This window comes from Perkinsus marinus (assembly GCF_000006405.1).
Source record: "Perkinsus marinus ATCC 50983 genomic scaffold scf_1104296952298, whole genome shotgun sequence".
NCBI lineage: Eukaryota > Perkinsozoa > Perkinsida > Perkinsidae > Perkinsus > Perkinsus marinus.
Window position 1 is genome coordinate 154,725 of NW_003208915.1, and position 19,459 is coordinate 174,183.

General features: G+C 50.5%; 5 protein-coding genes across 5 annotated transcripts in view; 2 read left to right on the top strand and 3 right to left on the bottom strand.

Annotated features, from left to right (window-relative positions):
• Pmar_PMAR009988 (glucose-6-phosphate isomerase, putative) overlaps positions 1–673 on the bottom strand; it is a gene marked incomplete at its 5' end in the record, with an annotated part of 2,358 nt that extends 1,685 nt beyond the window's left edge. The window contains 4 exons of the mRNA XM_002777134.1: positions 7–124; positions 219–320; positions 375–535; positions 583–673. Coding sequence (XP_002777180.1) covers positions 7–124; positions 219–320; positions 375–535; positions 583–673 — 472 coding nt within the window. The remainder of the gene's footprint in view (positions 1–6; positions 125–218; positions 321–374; positions 536–582) is intronic.
• Positions 674–5,589: 4,916 nt separating this feature from the next.
• Pmar_PMAR009989 (hypothetical protein) lies at positions 5,590–7,015 on the top strand (the record flags this gene model as incomplete). Its single annotated transcript, XM_002777135.1, has 10 exons — positions 5,590–5,671; positions 5,726–5,765; positions 5,810–5,926; positions 5,975–6,025; positions 6,131–6,195; positions 6,310–6,323; positions 6,509–6,610; positions 6,654–6,719; positions 6,760–6,864; positions 6,917–7,015. The coding sequence occupies 10 exons, from the start codon at positions 5,590–5,592 to the stop codon at positions 7,013–7,015; spliced, it is 741 nt and encodes a 246-aa protein (XP_002777181.1).
• A 2,304-nt stretch (positions 7,016–9,319) lies between these two features.
• On the bottom strand, positions 9,320–11,006 carry Pmar_PMAR009990 (Coiled-coil domain-containing protein, putative; the record flags this gene model as incomplete). Its single annotated transcript, XM_002777136.1, has 9 exons — positions 9,320–9,555; positions 9,599–9,715; positions 9,759–9,832; positions 9,878–9,973; positions 10,020–10,208; positions 10,333–10,509; positions 10,568–10,662; positions 10,714–10,816; positions 10,858–11,006. 9 exons carry the CDS (start codon positions 11,004–11,006, stop codon positions 9,320–9,322), a joined length of 1,236 nt encoding a protein of 411 aa, XP_002777182.1.
• A 285-nt stretch (positions 11,007–11,291) lies between these two features.
• On the bottom strand, positions 11,292–13,822 carry Pmar_PMAR009991 (hypothetical protein; the record flags this gene model as incomplete). Its single annotated transcript, XM_002777137.1, has 13 exons — positions 13,699–13,822; positions 13,511–13,565; positions 13,316–13,460; positions 13,142–13,265; positions 13,042–13,093; positions 12,931–12,992; positions 12,812–12,886; positions 12,579–12,761; positions 12,434–12,523; positions 12,171–12,387; positions 11,969–12,122; positions 11,766–11,919; positions 11,292–11,717 (listed from the first exon to the last, which is right to left on the bottom strand). The coding sequence occupies exons 1-13, from the start codon at positions 13,792–13,794 to the stop codon at positions 11,292–11,294; spliced, it is 1,833 nt and encodes a 610-aa protein (XP_002777183.1). The 5' UTR covers positions 13,795–13,822.
• A 2,020-nt stretch (positions 13,823–15,842) lies between these two features.
• On the top strand, positions 15,843–16,923 carry Pmar_PMAR009992 (hypothetical protein; the record flags this gene model as incomplete). Its single annotated transcript, XM_002777138.1, has 3 exons — positions 15,843–15,975; positions 16,550–16,691; positions 16,848–16,923. The coding sequence occupies 3 exons, from the start codon at positions 15,843–15,845 to the stop codon at positions 16,921–16,923; spliced, it is 351 nt and encodes a 116-aa protein (XP_002777184.1).
• Positions 16,924–19,459: the final 2,536 nt, after the last annotated feature.

Below are 19,459 nucleotides of genomic sequence, written 5' to 3' on the forward strand. Positions count from 1 at the left end.
AATTACCGAGATAGGACCCGCCAATGCCGACGCAAACGACGTTCTTGAGAGCCTTGCCGGTCACCCCGCGATAAGCGCCGGAACGGATCTTATCGGAGTAGCTTTTGATCTGGTCCAAAACTCTCTGAAAATGGAAAGAAAAATCGACACGAAAAACGACAAGACCGGGGATAGAACCATAAACCACAGGATTCGCAGCCATGAACCCTCCCTATTACCCAAACATCCTCGATGACATTATTGCCATCGACGACGACTTTACCACCACGAGGAGCTCTCAAGGCAGTATGAAGGACCGCTCTCTTCTCAGTAGTGTTAATCTTAACACCTATACCGACACCTCTTCAGAGTAACAACAAAAGTGTACCCCGCACTGCCTTACCGTTGAACATATCTTCGATTTTCTCATCGAGATGGGCCTCCTTGGCCAAGTCAAATAGAGCCTTGACTGAGGCCTCATTAAGGCGTTCTCTGGAATAATCCAAAGTCACTCCTTTCAAATCAAGTGGGGTCACCAACATAGACTTGTTGCGCTCTGAAGTTTGCGATAAGTCTCATCCCCTGGCACTCGCCCGGGACTACCTTCGTCATTCAAGAGCTCCTTTAAATGGACGTTTTTGATCTTATCGGCAGCAGAGGCCGCATTGGCGAACGCCTGGGTGTTGGAAATCATCCTAGTCTATGGAAATGAACTGAATCGATGGTACCCTTCCAGACCTATTTCGTATCCAGTGCTGCTGAACCTAAGATACTCGGCGACGCACAGTGAGTCTGACTACTAAGCTCAACCAGAAACAATTTGAATCTTCACACGCCACGAATTGCCTGCCACCGTATCAACTCCACAGGCAAGAGCCCACACAAATCTTCGCTGTGCGTAAGAAAGATATTCAATCAGCCGGCTGCAGCACTTTTGCTAGGGCCTTTCACGACACTGAACACGCCACTAACCCGTACAGTACGAAACCCTTGCGATGCCGAACCTAAACGCTGCACTTCCTCATCATCAACGATGGCCGTTATCGCGGGCGCCCAGATGATCGATATATTACGCAATGTCCGCTGTCGATGTAATACATCAATACACCCCTCCACATATTCTTAGCATATCCGGTTTTTCGACTCGTGCACAGCCACCACAACGAGTATCATCTTGCGGCTCAGGGAGGTATGTACTTATATGAGAGTGAAACATGGAAGGATACCATTATGAACGATTCTCTTTCTGTTGATGTATAGCATTAGATCAGGAGCGGAGTTATAGATATACTCCCCGAGTAAAAGTTGGTATTTTGAGGCGCAATTTTAACACGTGTATGCTAAGAATATGTGGAGAAATTTTCTTACAGGTCTTCGACTTCTCACTAACTACGAAGAGTTAGGCCCTGAAACTTGGAGGTCATATCAGGTAAAGCATAAGTACATACCTCCCTGAGCCGCAAGATGATACTCGTTGTGGTGGCTGTGCACGAGTCGAAAAACCGGATATGCTAAGAATATGTGGAGGGATGTAACTGTACCGTGCATCCCGGCTCGCCAAAAAGATGTACTCGGAGTGGTAACCTCCGGGAGCTTTTCCTCTTTGATAATCGAATATTCCATATTTGATCAGTCAATCCTTATATCATGGCCTCTGACCCACTAGGGTCTCTCTTCGACCTCATCCGCTCCACCCTGGGGGCTGAGCTCAACCGAGTCGCTGTCGAGGAGTTCAGCGGCGCAGGGAGGGGTGTGCGCGTTAAGACTGCTATTCAGAGTGGACAAGTGGCTATTGGAATCCCCCACAAGTTCATAATCACTGCAAACGTCAGCAGTCCTTGCCTCAGTGACGATTCCGAAGTATATCGGAAATGGATAATGAAAATGGGGAAGATTCTTAGCGGAGCGGAGCTGCTCTCGTTGATACTGTTAAGGTTACTAGAGAGGTCTCGCCTCTGGAGTACACAACGATTTCCTACTGGTCCGAAGCTGATAAGAAGATGTTTTCTGCGGCCTCTAGTGTTCTTGCGGAGGAACTTGAAACGGCTGAGCGCACGTGCAAGATTTCCTGCGAAAAGATACGCCAGGCTACGGGAGGAAGATACGCGATGGAAGATATTGAATGGGCCTACTGGACGATAGAGACGCGAGGCTGTTACCATCGACTTGGTGGAGTCTGTCTGGTTCCCTTAGGAGACATGGTCAATCACAGCGCCGAGGCTTATCCTGCTGAGAATTGTGGGAAATGTGGTATGCAAAATCGATGTGGGAATTATAATGTTCGTGAGCATCGCTATGAGTTCACTGCTATGCGAGACTATAACGAAAACGAGCAGTTTTTCGTCGTGTACAGTGGGTGTGCCAGCACAGATCTGCTCATGCGTTATGGTTTCTCTACACTTACTTCTCACTTGAATGCTGAAAATTGTCAATTTGAAAGCGTTCGAGTATCACCTGGGAAATTGTGGAGCTCTGGAGGCGCTGTACAGCAGCTGATTGAAGGGGGCTTTTTTGTGTGTGTCGATGGCTCGCTATCGCACAGCTTTACGACTACCGCGCGCCTCAAAATTGCCAGAGATCATGGCGTTACAGCGTCACTGGAGAATGTAGTGGTTGGGGACTCACTGGGGAACGTCGAGCATGAACAAGAGGCTCGGGAGCTGTGCGGTGATGTGATTCAGAGAGAGATTGATTCGAGGTTGCGGGCTTTGAGTGGAAGAAGTGGCAGTGGAGTGGTACGGGGGTTCCTACGTGGCCAAGTTGCCATTTTACAAAGGGCATTGAGAAAACTCAAAGGTGCGGCTCCCTGACGTATTTGATACGAATTGTGTTTAGTGTGTCGAGTTAATGAGGCAGTTGTTGTTATTATTTGTGAGTGTCGATGTTGATATGAGCACGCTGAGTAAGGAGAGCCTTGAACACCTGCTAGGCAAGATGTCGGTGGCAGCGCCTAAAGCAGATGGGGAGACGGTAGGATGAGGACGAAAGATTGGTGGTAGGCTCTGTAGGCAAAGGAGGTAAGGTACACCGGAAAGGTGTCAAGTACTCGAATCTCTGACTCTCATTTACGACCTTGTGTACTACTACGTAATTGGATTTGGAGTATCTCCACGGAACTCCTCTCTCGTGATCTTCGCACTTGAGATCGGCTCGTCTCTGCGCAGATAAACGATGAAGTAGCGTTACTCCAATTGATTCTTATTTTGTTCATCAACTGTCGCGCACCGCGAAATCGAGGGGTGGGCCATTTTTTCCCGCTATTCGGTAACATAGGCCATGTCGGCGTTCAAATCAGTTCGTTCCTGGCACTTTCCTCAATTGGATGGTGCACGACAAACCAGAGGGGGGGGAGGAAGATCTGGCTACCGTCATTCTGCGCGCGTGTACTGTGATGGGTATCCGCAATGTGCGCGAGAGCGATCCCGGTAAGTTCACGTGCTGGCAACATGGACTTTGTTATGGTGGAATGGGTTCGATCGAGGAAGTTCTCCTTTTAATCGCACGCAAAGTTCTGGGAACGCGGTTCGATCTCGCCGAAGGCTTGCGGCCTTGAAGGCTCCGATCCGTGCATTGCCTACTGCCAGTAGGCTACTGAGGAATCCTCCCCAGTCTTGCAATCGCCTGAAACCCGTATCAACAAGGCTGAGTATGTCACTCACCGTTTCCTGAAATACTTCGGGAGAGAAGGGGTATCTGCGATTCATGTCATCGAAGCAAAACAGTTTGATGCGCGCATCTATGAGGTTCCAGCAGAATTGGCTCAAGCGGAGCGGTGCATCCTTGATTACCCTGCCACGCGTGAGAAGATGGACAAGCTCCTCTTGTTCAACCTGTATCTATTGATTCGAGAGAAGGACCCAAGGATTGAGGCTCAAGCCAGTTTAGGAATTGGAGACTTGTTGTTTCATGCGGTATCAATTCCCAAAGAAAGAGCAACTATAACGCGCCAGGATGAGAATGAGCTTTGTTCCATAAATCTCATGATCTCTTCAACAAAGACTTCTAGTGTTTTGTAATAGAAGCTAAAGATCTTCATCACGACCACGAGCACCCACGGTTGTGGGCAATCGCCAATATGCTGCGTAGAGGAGAGATACCGCTCAATCTTCTGGTAATCAGGTACACAACTGTCTCTACTGTAAGTCTCGGCATGATAAGAGCGCTGATCGCTGAGCCAGACTACAAGACTATTGTCATCAGAGCTGCTGAGCATAACACCATGCGTGTGTGGACAGTAATTCACAAGGTTCACAGTGTCATGATGGGCCGACCGGCCGACCCACACCAGAGGGGCTTCACTGGAGCTACCAGTAAGACTCCATGTATACACATTGCCGTCTTCACCACCACTCGAAACGGCTTCTCTCGATCCCAACACGCTTGAACACACATTTTCATTTTCGTCACAAACCTCACTTACCATGTGGCATAATCATAGAAGGGCTACTCTTAGTAGTATAAGCATGATGCCCTCTCATCACAACAACTCCTTGACGAATCGTCAATGACGATCTACACTAGCGGGACCATCGTTGTCGAGTGGAACGGGTAGGAGCACCGCCTCCATGTTTATGTCTAGGTCTGGCGCTAAGCTTGGTAGTGCCGATGGGTCCTCATAAAAACGCTCAGTCAAATCTTGGTTAGCAAGTTTTCTCAAGTTCATGAGCAGTCTCTGGCCAGAAGGAGTAAGTCGACATGCTAAACAACCTGAACAGGAGTTGATCGAGTTACGGTATGAAGAGCACTTACATGCACTGTGAGAGAATTATCAGTCAATTTAACAGTGAAGCTACTGACGCTTTGTGTTTGAGACTGCTATATTGGCCGCTGCACGATTGCACGTTAGTCCGGATTTTATGCTCCGGCTGAGCCGGAGACTCGTCCGGTGAACATCCCATCATCGGACTCCCATCCCCTTCGGGCCGCAATATAATCTTTGGTGAGCTGTGGCTGATGGAACAATCATGTTGTTCTTAGTCAGGTTTCTCGAGGCGTTTAACGGCTGTATCGATGGTCAAGGCGAAATTATTTCGCGTATTCGGCGTTCAAGGGTGATATATTCACCGTGTTTTCTGAGGTAACTTACCTCGGGTAAGTCAAATCAGGCGATATGTGTATTAAACTGTGTAGGGTTTCCCTCGACGCCTTTTCTCGTCATCTAATGCTTCGCTGTGGATGACAGAGACCTCCGTTGCTAAAAGAGGAGTCTGGGTATTTCCCATACTGCGCTAAGCGCGTTATCAGTAGCTTTATCTTGTATCACGAGAGTCTCGTGTGCATCGAGGAGCAGAGATTCGCAATTAATTCTACTTTTGTTACAAGGTTCCCCTTACGGTCTTTCATTTGCCCCGGTGCATGGTCCGATGGTCTGATTCAGAAGGTATCGAGTGTTCACTAAAAAACGACGAATTTTGCCCTCGCGAAATTCTTTTCCAGGTGAGAAACGAGGACACAGTCGCCAACATGAGTCCGGCATCCAGTGAGGACTGCTCACTGAGAGCATCCATGGACACAAGGCGTGTGTTACACGGTACATCGTTGAGCTCGCTGTGTTAAACAACCTGTATACGGCTAATGGTATAAGTTATATTTTCGTTCGACCTTCCCATCATGGACGCTGCTCCTGGTCCTGATGCTGCGGCGAGTGATGATGACGATGGACACGAAGCATTTGAGAAGTACAGGAATCCTCGTGAGTCTCTGCAGTAGACTTCCCTAGCTGCCGCGTACCATCTTCCATCCACAGGTGATTCGACAGCGACGTTGCCGAGTCCGAAGGAGTCTTCGTAAGCTGAGCCGCAGTGCGAAGTTTAAATCACCCTGAGTTCAGAGTTTCCATACATAACACACGCACGGATAAAGAAGAAGTTGACGATAGAGAAGTAGCATCCAATGGACTAGCTGCCTCGTCCCCGGCTGGTCTCGATATCGACGGCTGGCGGCTCGAGTAAGCCCCAGGAACTCCTACGGCCATACACCGAGGAGTGGTGTTCAGTTCGGATGATAACAGTGACGCAGGAAGGACTGAGCCGGTGGAGAAGGAGATGTGAGCCGTAGGATCTCCAGTTCGTCGATCACGCTGCCATGCTAGAGTGGCTCCCCAAGAAGATACCGAAGTGGTGGCCCCTCAGCAGTCGACTGCTGAGCTCAGTGAGAACGCTAGAAAGCAGGGCGAAGCGAAGGAGGACGTCGTGGCGGGTCTCAGAAAGCGTAAAAGTAGGCCGTATCAGTTGGCATTCATTATATGTATTGTGCGCGAATAAACGTCAGTCATTCTCATGCGAGATCAAGAGCTTCTCGTTAACATCCAACTGCGTTGTAGCTTATCAGCTCCTCCTCTTCAGGTGAATGTCTGCAGATTGAAGTGCCCGAGTTATCCGATGAATCCTCTCGGAGCCTCGTGGAGGGGCTCTGTAGCGATAGTAGACAGAACATAGCCGAACCATCACTCAAACGAAATCGACCATTATCAGTGATACATACAACAGCAGCAAACGTCACTGCACCACGAAATTCTCGCCTTTGCCAGACTGAGGAGCGAGAGATGATGGAAATTGCTCAGCACCGCGCGGCGAGGGTGAGGGAGCGTTCGAGGACTGAGAGGTATAGACGGAAGACTCTTGTGGCTAAGGTGAGGATCGGAATCATCTGGGCTTGATGGTTCGAGGTGCCAGGCTGCTGATACTCCTATTACGGCCGGTATACTACCGTGTTCGACGACGAAGTTGACGATGCCTCGGGTGAGCTGGGAGGTGGACACCGTGTGGTACCGTATTGTAGGAACCGAAGTTGCACACGACAGCTCGGGCTGCTGGGAGTGGTCAGACTCCGAGGATGGAGACTCCAACGGATGGGGCCGACCAGGTTGACGGTCTGGCTGTTGCGGTAGGTCGTTCGGTCGCGATGAGTTGCGGGGAGTTGACGACCACTGTCTTAGGCCGAGAGATTCTCCAGCCGCCTCCGTGAGGCTAGCAATCCGAGATGGACTGGGAAGCCCACGGTGAGTAGTTGGACTGTCGGTTATCATCCAGCTTAACAGGTTCCGATATCACCGCGGCTAGCTCATATGAGGAGCCGATCGAGACCAGCGGGAACTGTAAGTCATCGAGTCACTCGAGCTCGGTGTGACTCGTCTCCGTGGCAGGCCACCACGGCTCCTGCTGGTGGTTCACTGCATAACACCTCCCAAAGTACTGAGAACAGCAATGTATCGGCCAGCAGACGAGACCACGAGGTGAGCTGGTCCCTGTGACCTGTCTCGATCTCGACCTATTCTAACAGAACGGCGATGAAGGGTCTCGAGTCATCGAGAGCCTCGCTGCAGAGGTGGATACGTCGTTATCATAAACCGCGTGGATTGGTGATGATCAGGCGGAACGCTTCGGCAGTCGACTACGCGAAAGTAGCCGAACCCGATGGACTGGTCGGCCCACAGTGAGTGAGGTGACCCCAATGAGCTGGTCACCGATCGATAGGTCCCATCCTCCCCGCGCTTCAGCCTTGCCAAGACCTGGGTATGCATCGCGGTGAGTCTAGTATCGTGTAATGGTCTGTGATCAGAGATATCCTGGGCTGAATCAGAGTGCCGTGGAGCTCGAGAGATCCGTGAGGCATCCTGTTGGGCTGGGCACTCCTAGTAACTCTGTGGTCTCCGAGAACAGACCGGAGACTACCAATACACTGCGAGAAGAGGTCAGTTTCCCGACAGGTCGGAACTTAACGACTTGAATTTTGCTATATTAGGCCCAGAGATTCACTAAGAAACTTCGTGAGAATATACCAAGTTTGAGGTGGACCGGCAGGATCACTGTGAGCCACTGAATGTCGAGGTTTCAGGCAATACTGTATTCAGATCCCGAGATCTCCGAATCTCAGTCACAATCGCGGCGGGTCTCGGGTGTGTGCCTTCCAAGTCTCTGGATTCGGCAGTTCCTGTGCTTAGATCAACAACACTTTCTGCATGGCGGACTCGCTTGGCAACAGGGGGCTCGACACCTCCTTCGAGGTACGAGTTGCGGTTTGCCTTGAAATGTCTCCTCAGGCTCGCCCAGCGCCCCCTTCGACCCGGCGTCCCCACGCTGTTCCTCTCGGCCCATTGAGATCGTCAACTAAACCCAAGAGTCCGAATCTAAGGACTGGAGCTCGGTCCAAGATAACACCGTAAGGCACGATCGAGGCTTCGAAATACATTCTTGCAGGAATCACATTGAGGGTAGCGGCAAGAATGAGGACCATAAGTTCATTGCTAGACCGGTGCCCAGACGGATACTCGAAGAAGTTCAATTCACCGTGGACCTGGGGCCGGAGAAAGTGACGGTCCCTCACGGCCCAGAGTTCAGTACGTCCCTGTTCAATGTCGTTGAGACTTAGAGTGCTTTCAGACACAGAGAAGAGATCCCTCGAGCGAAGCATGCAAAGGAGTTTCATGTCCAGTGACGAATCTGTCGTCACCTCCACGCGCTGGGCCTCTGGAAAGTATATCGACACTTGCTCTATTCTGATCGGCGATGATGCCTCTGAGGCCACCGCCCCAAGCGAAGCACCCCTGTAAGCATCCTCAGCAGGGTAGATGAACCAATTGCATGAATATGTATCAATTCGTGCATGCCGGGAGGGCAGTTGCCGCCAGTAGGCGGATTAGCATATCTGTTAGGCAATGTAGCGTTCTTGTCTGATGTGTTGAGTTGGATTTAGTAGCGAATGGACGAATGAGTAACGATTTTGGACGACATACTGTGACCAACCTGTACGACTGAACCCTGGAAACAGCGGAGAGTGAGCGTATTCGATCTTGTTGCAATATTGCGCATCAAAATCGATGAAAACCCATAAACGGTGAACGCCAACTGCGCTCGCCACTCTCAAATGTTCATCGATTCTCGCTCTGGGGCTCTCCAGTGCAAAGTCTGTACACTTTTACTCATTATTAGACTATTTAGCGTAGGCGATGAGGTTTGAAGGAAATCATCTACATCATCGCATGAGTAAAAGCCAACATAAAATTGAATATAGCAAAAACAAATTGTGTCGCTTACATGATGCATGGAGTTCTTTTCGACATGATGCAGCTAGACCACTCCCCATAGCAAGCAGAGTCGTAAGAGTGGATATATACTGTACCAGATGTGCGACGGGATCATCCCGTAGTGGCGATAGCGTATGATGCGCGGTTCGCGGCCCCACAAAGAGCCTCTCGCATTAATCATTCAGGTAGTTTTTTATTGTTATGAGGCGCTTAAGGCGTGAGCTTCTCCCAACTGATTCGTTTAAGATCGAGTTTCGCACTCTCTGCTACTCAACATCAACGCAACAAAGGTATTGTCACATTCAGGGAACATGTTCATTTCCGGGAAGTGGCCCTCGAACCAGAAGATGACGACACCGTTCGCGTGGTGCGTACTCCACTTGAAGACGCCCTAGTGGCGGCCACAGGTGGCGAATGGCTGCGTATGATCTCCGCCTTGGGCTGGGAGTGCTGATCAAAAAGTACTGGACGCTGCTGCTTCTTCGCAGCTTTTCTTTCCTTCTTGATTTGCTCGGCGATATCGCGGAGATCAGCCATATAGGCGCATATGGCTGAGGCAATCTCCGGGAAAATAAAACAGCTGCCTCTCATCACTCGATAGTTGCTTCAAAGCACAATCAGTTTTCTTGCGATATTCCCGCATTTCCAACTCCGCCTTCTGTTTCTGAGATAACCCAGTTCCACGGGAAGCTTGAGGGGCCGGACCCCAACCTGAGCGGACCCGTAAGAAGCGTCGTTGAACGGGAGGTGTCACCTGTTGAAGGGTCCGCATCCTCGTCCTCCTGTATAGAACTGCCATGTTGCGTCTGAGATTTCTGCGTAGTACACCTGATCCCATCGACTCAGACACTCTCGTTCTCCACAACCACTGACCGTTTGAAAAGATTCTCCACGCTAGCCACGATTCGAGCGAGAGTCAGCCGAAGCCCTGCATCTTCCTCAGAGGCTTCCTTTACCTCCTCATCCAGCCTGACCAGGCGGCGAGCAAATCAGAGAAGTCACAATTCCCTCTTACTCCATAACTCGCTTTTCCATATCCTCGAGATCAGCCTGCAGAGAGGCCGCCCGATTGGTGGCCTCCAGTATCTCCATCGCCTTCCTCTTGTTGTACACGCTAAGCTTCGTTCTCATCTCCTCCGCTCGTCCATCGAGGTTGGACTGGGCTGCCCGTAGATCAGTATTCGCCATCTCCAGCGTGTGGTATCTACAGTCATTCATATCATCCGATACCTTTCCTCCAACGCTCCCTCTGCCTCAACCCTGTCCCTTGTATGCGATAACCCCATCGCAAACATCAGCACCCAGAGCAGTCCGTCCCCAATACCCACCTAGCGAGTATATCCTGTATCTCTGAGAACTCCTCCGAGCTGTCTCTTACGAGCTCCAAGAAAGTTTTATAGCGAAGATCTACAGAAGAAAATTTCCCCCCCGTCGGCATTTCTCGATCACTCCTAGCAACTGCCTGACGGAGTTCCTTATGCATCCGATGAGACTCTGTCAGTTCCCTGCCGAACAATCAACTACAAAACCACGGCAACAATTCAGCCGCTTCCTCAGCGTCACCGTTCCATATCCTTAATTTCCTCCCCCTTTATTGCGATCTGATGAACCTCCTCTCCAGCTCTCAGCTCAGCTCGACGACGCTTCCCTTCGTTATCCTACCAAGACAACAAACACAATAGACCCACTCTGGCGGTTCCTGATTTAACCTGTAGGAATTTGTTGTATTGCACTAGCTGATGCTGAAGATGCAGATCTCGTGCTCTGATATCATCCTCAACCTTTTGAAATGTCTCCTCTTCATTCGCGTATCTCCAAGGTGAGTTCCCTTAGCGCCTCACTGAGCAGCCTACTTCGCTTTCTGAGTCTCCAAAACGTCATTAACGTCGTACATCTCCCGACGCTTCTCGAGGAGCTTCGTGATCGGCGACGAGGAGTAGCTGCTCGGACCCCGGTCCTCAACATGCTCAGCATCTTCCTCCGCCGTTATAAGGTCTTGCATGGGGCGCAGGGGCTAGCTAGACCCAACGCGTTGGAATTGATCGACTTGAACTCAAGATGATGATCGTGACCGGGGTACTACAGCATTCCAACAGCTTTGAATACCACGCGATGACGGCAATAAAATAAATGATGAACTTAACCATCATCAAAGAGCACAGCCTCCGATGTGGTTGCCGTTTCCATTTCCAGCAAATATTACAGAGAAAATGACCAACTTCACATAGGCACGATGGCCATTACTTTATTTGATATCGTGTGCTGTTACCACACCATCGCCAAATTCTCACTGAGTGACCCTCTGCATCTTGTAGGGCCGTCCAGAATCTCCATCACCTCCATTGGAATCAGTATGAGCCAGCGAGCCATCGAGCTCCTGTCCATTGGCGGGGTCAACCCCAGCTGCAGCAGCTGCAGCATTGGCCGCGTCCAGCATGCCCGAGGCAGCGAGCATAGCTTGAACCACATCGTTGGCAGTATCACGAGGAGAGGCAGTAGAAGGGGGACTAGACGGGTCCGCTGGTGGGACTACAGCCTCCTCGCTCGAGGGAGGATCTTCACGAGACTCGGGAGGCACGGCAGATCCTTGAGCACCCGAAGCCTCCGCAGGCATGTTGTTGTCTTCGGCGAGAACACCGGCGGCTTGCTGAATGTATTGGTTCAATAACAGGATCTGCTCAGCCGTGCCGGTAGAGTAGTCCGGATGGGGAACCTGATAACAGCAAACTGCATGTTGAGACAACAAGACTGGACACCGTACCTCAGTGGCCTCAGTAGCACCCTGCTGGGCCGCCTGTGCAGCAAAGAAGAGCGGCAGATTGAACGGAGGGCCGCCCTCGGCCGCTGATGGGAACATGCCAGGTGGCGGAGGCGGCAACATCATCCCACCAGGCGGCATCGTTTGCAATGCGAATCTGATAAACCCAACCATCGAGTGCAGAACCAACGCGCCTCAGGGCTTACCGTGTGGTCCCTGTTACTGACCCCTTGGGGCGGCCTCTAGCCCTTCGATCCCCATTGGAACGTTCTCCCGGCATTAGCCCACCGACACACCCCTCCAACGCCAACGTTCTCTGATAATCGACCTTAAGCAAAACCACCTCCTCCTCAGCTCGGCCTGGAAAATAAACATATTACGAAATAGGCATCCTAAACATATACCCACCTTGCGCTTTTGCCACCAACAGCCTCTGGCGGTCGTTAATGGCCTCATCGAGGGTTTGCCGCGGGGGTCCTCGAATGTTCCGTCGGTTCACTGATACTTGCGCTTGATAACAGTTAGATTCCGGCTTGAAATAGACTCCAGCGGGAAGCTTCTCATCAGGATTCAGCGACTTCCGCTTAGTGCTGCGAGCCTTCGGACCACGAAGTTCGTGAACAATCTGAAGACTCGTACGTCCTCCTACACCCCGGACGCATATGGACTACCGTCATAAGCTCCTCCTCAGAGGTTGCCGACGCCATTTTAGCCCTGTCCGAGATGGCTTCGGCGAGGGTCTGCCTCGCAGGACCATCAATCTGAGCAGCAGCGACAGCAGCAGCAGTACGGGAAACACGAGCATCGACAACTTACCTTGGCCGTAGTGGGTTTAGGGGGTACCACTGTGCCCGGTGGGAGGACGGGCGCCGGCGGCGGGACGTGGCCATCAAACTCCCCTCGTGTGGCTGACAAGGCTTGAGCCAGTTCACGATGCCTCGCTGCTGCAGCCAACGGGCCTGGCTGACGATTCGCGGCCGAGATGTTAATACTGGCGATCTGCCATAGACGGCCATGACGGACCAGTGACGGACCCCAAGAAAGCCTACATAGGCCTTCTTGCGCTTATGATAGTAAACTCCTTTTGGTAGCAGTTGAGAATGCAGATCCCAGCCGACCAATACCTACAAGGAGATTGTAGCAGAGTAGTTGAACCATGTGAGCATACCTCTTCGATGTTACCCTCCATCTTGGCCCTCTCAAGCGTGAACTTGTCTTGTTCGGCCTCAACTATAGTGAGCAACGACATACATGCACTTAGAGAGTAGTTAAAACTCACTCTGTGATTGACGCTTCGGCCCTCGAACTTTCTTCCCAGGATACAACAATATCTAGAAAAACACAGTTCACACCATTGTAGACGGACGATGGGCATTCACCTCAGCCTGATAGATCTTCTTACGGCAGGTCACGATGGCCTGTCCTTGACTGAGGGCATCTTGTTGGCTTCTGGCTCCAGATGAGTGTAAATGAGGAGGAGTCCCGAGGCCCACTCCCGAGGCCCTGCATGATGACCATCAATCACACCAGTCGAGATGGCAGTGACAACTTACCGAACGGGGAAAGGGGTGCTCGGGTGGTGACGGACGGTCATCCCCGGGGTAGTCTGTGGGACCTCAGAGTTGGGGCTGGCATCAGGTATTATAGCATCGCCCTCGCTGGGAGGGGGGAACATGTTGGCGATGTCGATGTGGGATTCTGAGGAGGACGATGACGGGGAATAGTTAACGATCGCTATAGGGGCGCACCTGTGCTGGGGCGCACTCCGACATCTACTCCAACGTGAGCCGATGAGGTGGGTGTCTGAAAGGATGACCGTATTCGGACCTATTGTGCATCTTGCTGGATCGGAGGTAAAGATACGTCGAGAGTAACATGAACTGTGCGACCGAGACTCCGTGCGCGACCAGCCCGAGACGTGGGAGGAGGTTCTTACCACCGGAACTTGTCCATGATGAGCGTTCTGATCAGACGTGACATCGTCAGGATGAGGTATGTGGACGGCCGAGGCCGAGGGATATGATGGGTCCATCGCGCAAGCCCAAGACGGCGAGCGAAAGACTCTAAAAGGGCGTGCGGCAATAATTTGGCGCTCAACCAATTCCTCGCTGCACGCGCGCGCAACTTTGATCGATTTGTTTTCTTGCAATTTTCGTGCATCTTGAGTGTATGCACCAGTTCGGCCTGTGAGTATTGAGCCCCCATTGGTCCCAGTGCCTTATCGTGGCGTGGGGGTTCCTGACGAGAGTCAGATCGAAACTGGGGCCAAGCTGCCATAAACTCATACATCCACTCTACGAGTGTGATTGAGAATGGCCTCGCTCTAGCGCCCCTATCGTCTTTCTCTGTTAACCACCCCCACTTTTGTTCTTTTACATGCCATTTAGGCGCAGATGTACCCGCAGGTCCCAACGCGGTATCTACCGACGCACCAGCCGAAGACATGGACGACGGTTGACTATACTATCATATAATGTAGCTGGTTTCTCAAGCAGCCGCCTAGAACTACAACGGTACCTGAGATTAGCTCGTCCGGATATAGTGTGTCTCCAGGAGACCCACCACTTGGATACCACTGCAATACGGCTCCCTGGATATAGGGTGGAACATCTCCCAGGAGTTCGACTGGCATCTCGAGGCCGCCTAAGTGGAGGACTTATCACACTAGTTCGCTGTGGGCTGAAATACCATACCTCAGTCCAGGTTACATACGCAGACTCGTCCAATGCTTATATGATTCTTGGTGTCCTTCTCTTGAGTGCCCAACAGACGCCCCCCCTCACCATTCTCAACTGTTACTTTCGACCAGCGATAACCCTTACGGAGACTGGTTTGCCCGATCTCCCACCAGAAAGATGTCTCCTGGTCGGCGATGTTAATGCTCATCATCCGGGATGGGATTTGTCAGTAGTCGAACAGCCAGATCGAAGGGGTCAGATTATATGGGAGTGGTTATATGATAGTAACCTCCGGCTACTCGGTAATCCAACCGACCCGCCGACTTATCTTGGTCAACGACACTCAGGATCGACTATCGACATTGCGGCCATATCGAAGCCTATTCGATCTCAATTCACTAGCACAGTGCTCTCCAATGCCCTGGCCCACTCCGACCATATGCCCCTGAAAGTGCAATGGACGCCGGGCACCCCATTTGCACAGTCGAGCCACTCACGCCACAAGCGACTCTTATGGAATTTTCGCAAAGCAAATTGGTCACAATATCAACAAGCCTTGGATAATCATCTACTGAGAATACGATGGTCAGACTCAGTAGATCGCATCAACTCTAATATAACTACTGCTATCTTGCAGGCAGCTCGAGCCCACATCCCACGGGGAAAACTATCCTCGTATAAAACATATTGGTCCGACGAGCTAGAGAGCCTAAGACTACAGAAGAACCGTATTCGTCGGAGTATACATACTCGGCGCCGGAATCGGCTCCCGTGGGATAGACTACGAGGGCAGTTTTGGTCAATCTCTCAACAATATACTTATGCGATCCGAGCGGCCCAAAAACGCCAATGGGAAGAATTCACCACTGGCCTAACCATGAGCCACCGGAAGGAGTGGAAAGCGGTGCGAACACTGGCTTTCGGAGCGACACCCAGGTCTGATATCACGATCGACGGTCTTACTGGTCAATCAGCGGCCCAGCGGTACTCGAGATATCTATCAGGCGACGTTTATTCGAGCCGGCTAACACATTCAAACTGCAAGGAATGGCGAAGGCGAAATAATGCAATGGAGAAGAGGAGGAAGCGTGACCATCGGCGACTCCAACAAAAGTTAGCAACAAGTCATCCGCGGGATATATGGCAAGCATCATACCACGAACAAGCATCTATAGAGCAGGGTGAACCCTTCACACTGGAAGAATATCATCGAGCACTTACAAGTTTGAACAAATCTTCGTCTAGTGGACCCGATCAAATACTACCCCACTTTTTGACGCATGGGACTGAGCTATTAACTCGAGCTGTCGTCCGACTGATCAGCAAATCTCTTGGTACGACTCAACTTCCTGCAATTTGGAAACTATCACGGGTGATTGTCATCAAGAAAACATCTATCTCCATGACAGAAGCTACTGCCAAAGACTTTCGTCCTATTTCTGTTACATGCCTCTTTGCCCGGTTGGCAGAGTCTATGGTAGTCTACCGTGCCGAGAGCCAGCTGGAAAGAGATGATGCGACTGGAAACGAGACTGGTGACTTCATAGACGGACATCAACATGGCTTCAGGGCTGGCAGAACTCTAGATGAGGAAACAGCATATGTGCATTCGTCTATTAGTGAACATGTTAGGGCTGGCCGTATAGTAACGTTCGTTTCTCTGGACTGGACTAAAGCGTACGACACAGTTACTCTGCCGGTTCTATACTCTCAGCTAATGTTATCTCCCATACATATAACTCTATGCAAGTGGTTGTGGGCCTTTTTGAGAGGGAGGCGGTTCTACGTGGAGGTGGATGGAGCGAAATCTTCCACCCGCTCTCAAAAACACGGCCTCCCTCAAGGCTGTATATGTTCACCATTATTGTGGACGTTGTATCTGAACCCGTTGATTATGAAGTTATCCGCCCTGTGTTCCCTACAGACTCACCCAGCATATCGACTAGCTGGAGTTGCAGCTTACGCAGACGACCTCTGCCTATGGAGTGTGGGTAACGTTCAAGAAGAAGCAGACTATCGCCTCAATCATGCACTGAGGATAGTCGAGTCATGGGCATTAGAGACTGGGATGGCTCTATCATCGGCTAAAACAAATTTGGTCTACTTCAGGAGAACTCGACAACGACGAGTTACACCCCAAACAATCTACCTTAATGACGAATGGTTACCAGTTAAAGATGAGGCACGGGTACTTGGCGTTATATTTGATACGACTCTCAGCTGGAGGAGTCACATCAAAAAACTACGGCAGGTGGTACGTCAACGATGCCTAGTATTACGACGACTGACAAGTACTCCATCAAAAATAATTCGCCGATTATTTCAACAATTCATCCAGTGGCCATTTCTACTAGGGGCAGCGGCGTGGGCTTGGCACCTATCAGTAGTCCAATGGAGGACGCTACAGGGCTGCTATCGAATGGCCATCAAATCAATCCTTGGGTGTCGAAAATGGTCCTCCCCCGGTCTTGCCCTTCGACTAGCGGATTATCCCCCCCTGGAAGTCCTTCTCACACAGCACTGTGATAAGGTGCTGGAAAGATGTTGTCGTATTCCCATCTCCCCACTCCGAGAACTATGTGCAAAACGGTGTATTCACCCTATCACATGTACTGGGTCACCTACAGTGAAGGATTGTTATTCTGTGGTACATTATGCTACCCTCCGCTGCCCATCTTTATTCGTGGACCCGCCAACACGATTATATCTCTATCCACCAATACCTCCTGCAATGGCAACTACACCGATTGCCGGACGAACAACTCTGAAGGAAGCATTACCGCCGACTCCGACTACGGACGACTACAAGCTAGCAGCTCTGGCTACACTATCTCACTATATGGCACAACGATACTTGATACTCATAGTCGATGGATCATATACTCCACCCACGGACCGACCACATGGAAATTCAGCTGGGTATGCATGGTTACTCATGGCTCCTCCAGCACCACCCCGGATCCAAGGATATCGATATATCTCGCATCAAGCTTACCCCTTAGGACCCAACATCCATAGCTCCTACGAAGCAGAGTTACGGGGCATCAATCATGCTGTATTTCACTTCCTGATTTCTTCAGCAGCACAAGAACATTTCAAGTTATGTAATGGGATAGTTATCCTTAATGACAACCAAGCGCTAATCAACCACCTGACGCATGGATGGCTAACTTCGAGCCCAGAGAGAGAATTGATTTGGGATACTTTGTGGTTACTCCGAGAACTTTGGCATCAACTACCAACCACTATACGATATGCTCCAGAGGTTATTACCCTCCAATGGATTAAAGGTCACATTGGATTGGAACTACACGATAAGGTTGACACGATGGCAAGAAGTCAACAGGATCTGCCCGAATTCTTCCCACCAGAAACGTGGGCCGGGACTTTACAACGACTTGGAGCCGAACGACGACTTGCATATCGGTCTGCCGCCTCACCAATCCCAGGAGAAGAGGAGTTCACTCAGCAGAACAAGCGTCTACGTCTAGCGTTTACACGATATACTTGGTTACATGATGCACTACATGAGTTTCCTCGCTCTGAACAAACCTTATTGTATCGGCTACGATTACAAGTCCTTCCTTTATATCACAAATCATTGTGCCCTGGTTGTGGACGGGTACCTTTCACGATTAAACATCTATTACTGCAATGCCCTACTTATACACTGGATCGCCCACTTACTTTTCCAGTAGTTATCCCGCCAAATGAAGAAGATTACTACTTTTACAAGCTTCTCTACACTGAGAAGGCGTATATGGAGGCAGCTGTACGCATAGCCCAACTTTGTGGATGTACACTATGAGCTGGTGATCGCTATGGCACGGGCGTCTGCATCACATTTGTTCTTGGTCTACTGCAAGTGAACACTATCAGTTGGTGATGGGCATGCACTATCGGTAGGGGTTGGTTTACATTATCAGTCGGTGGTTGGTTACGTGGGGATATACGGTAGAAATTGGTGGTCGGTCTAGAGTAGGTGCACACCCACAGCTGTTGGTAGATTACAAGAGGATGTACAATATGCGTTGGTGGTTGGTCGAATGTGGGTGCACACCATCAGTTGGTGACTGGCCTGGTGGTTGGTCAAGCGTGGGGGTACACTATCTATTGTGGTTGGTTAGGTGTGGAGATACACTATATGTTAGTGTCTAGTCTAGTGTGGGGGCCCCCGCTTACCAGATTGAATCAGTTGGGGTTGATATAGTTTGGGTGCACATCGTATGTTGGTTACACCCCAAGTCTAGGAGTATACTGTATGTTGGTACTCGGTAGAGAGTTGGCTCAACCGTCTTGGTTGGTACACTACCAGGTGGTGATTGGTATAGTCTAGTTGAATGCTCCAAGTTAAGAGTTGATTTAGGGCTGTTGTTATATGCTTTGGTCCTCTCCACTAGTGCTTCGTTGGTCGTCGCGGTCAGCCTTTCATCCTTTTAACTGTACTTTTCCTTATCGTTCTTTCCATTCTGCGTGAGGGGTACGCTGGGGTTGGGCCAGGAAGATCACCTTAGTTAAGTGGCATTGTACGTTTAAGGGTGATAGGCCTCGAGCCCGTAATACCCGGCAATAGGTTTTGAGTTGAGTTGAGTTGAGTTGAGTTGAGTTGAGTTGAGTTGAGTTGAGTATTGAGGCTTCGACGATACAGTGGCAATCATGATCTTATTCAGACTACTCTAGCTGCAGATCAAATATCCCACTCCCGGTCGCGTGGATGTGGTGGGGTGGTTCTGTAGGAACCGACCCTAGAAGTACCGTCGAGAGAAAGACACTCAGAGACGCAGAGTCTGAGTGACACTCAATGAGTGTGCCGACGACGGTGCGTGTCTGCATCCTCTTCGGTACTTGCTCCCGGGAGTGGTGAGATAGTGAAATATTATCCCAGTGTCTCTTATTCAGATCTTTGTCGAGGTATATTTTAGATTTCATCTTTTTTCAAATTGGACGAATAGAATTTGAAAGTGCCTTCTCAGTGGGGGGCACTGCCCGCCGGGCAGCCACCCGGTGGCCTTAGGTTGC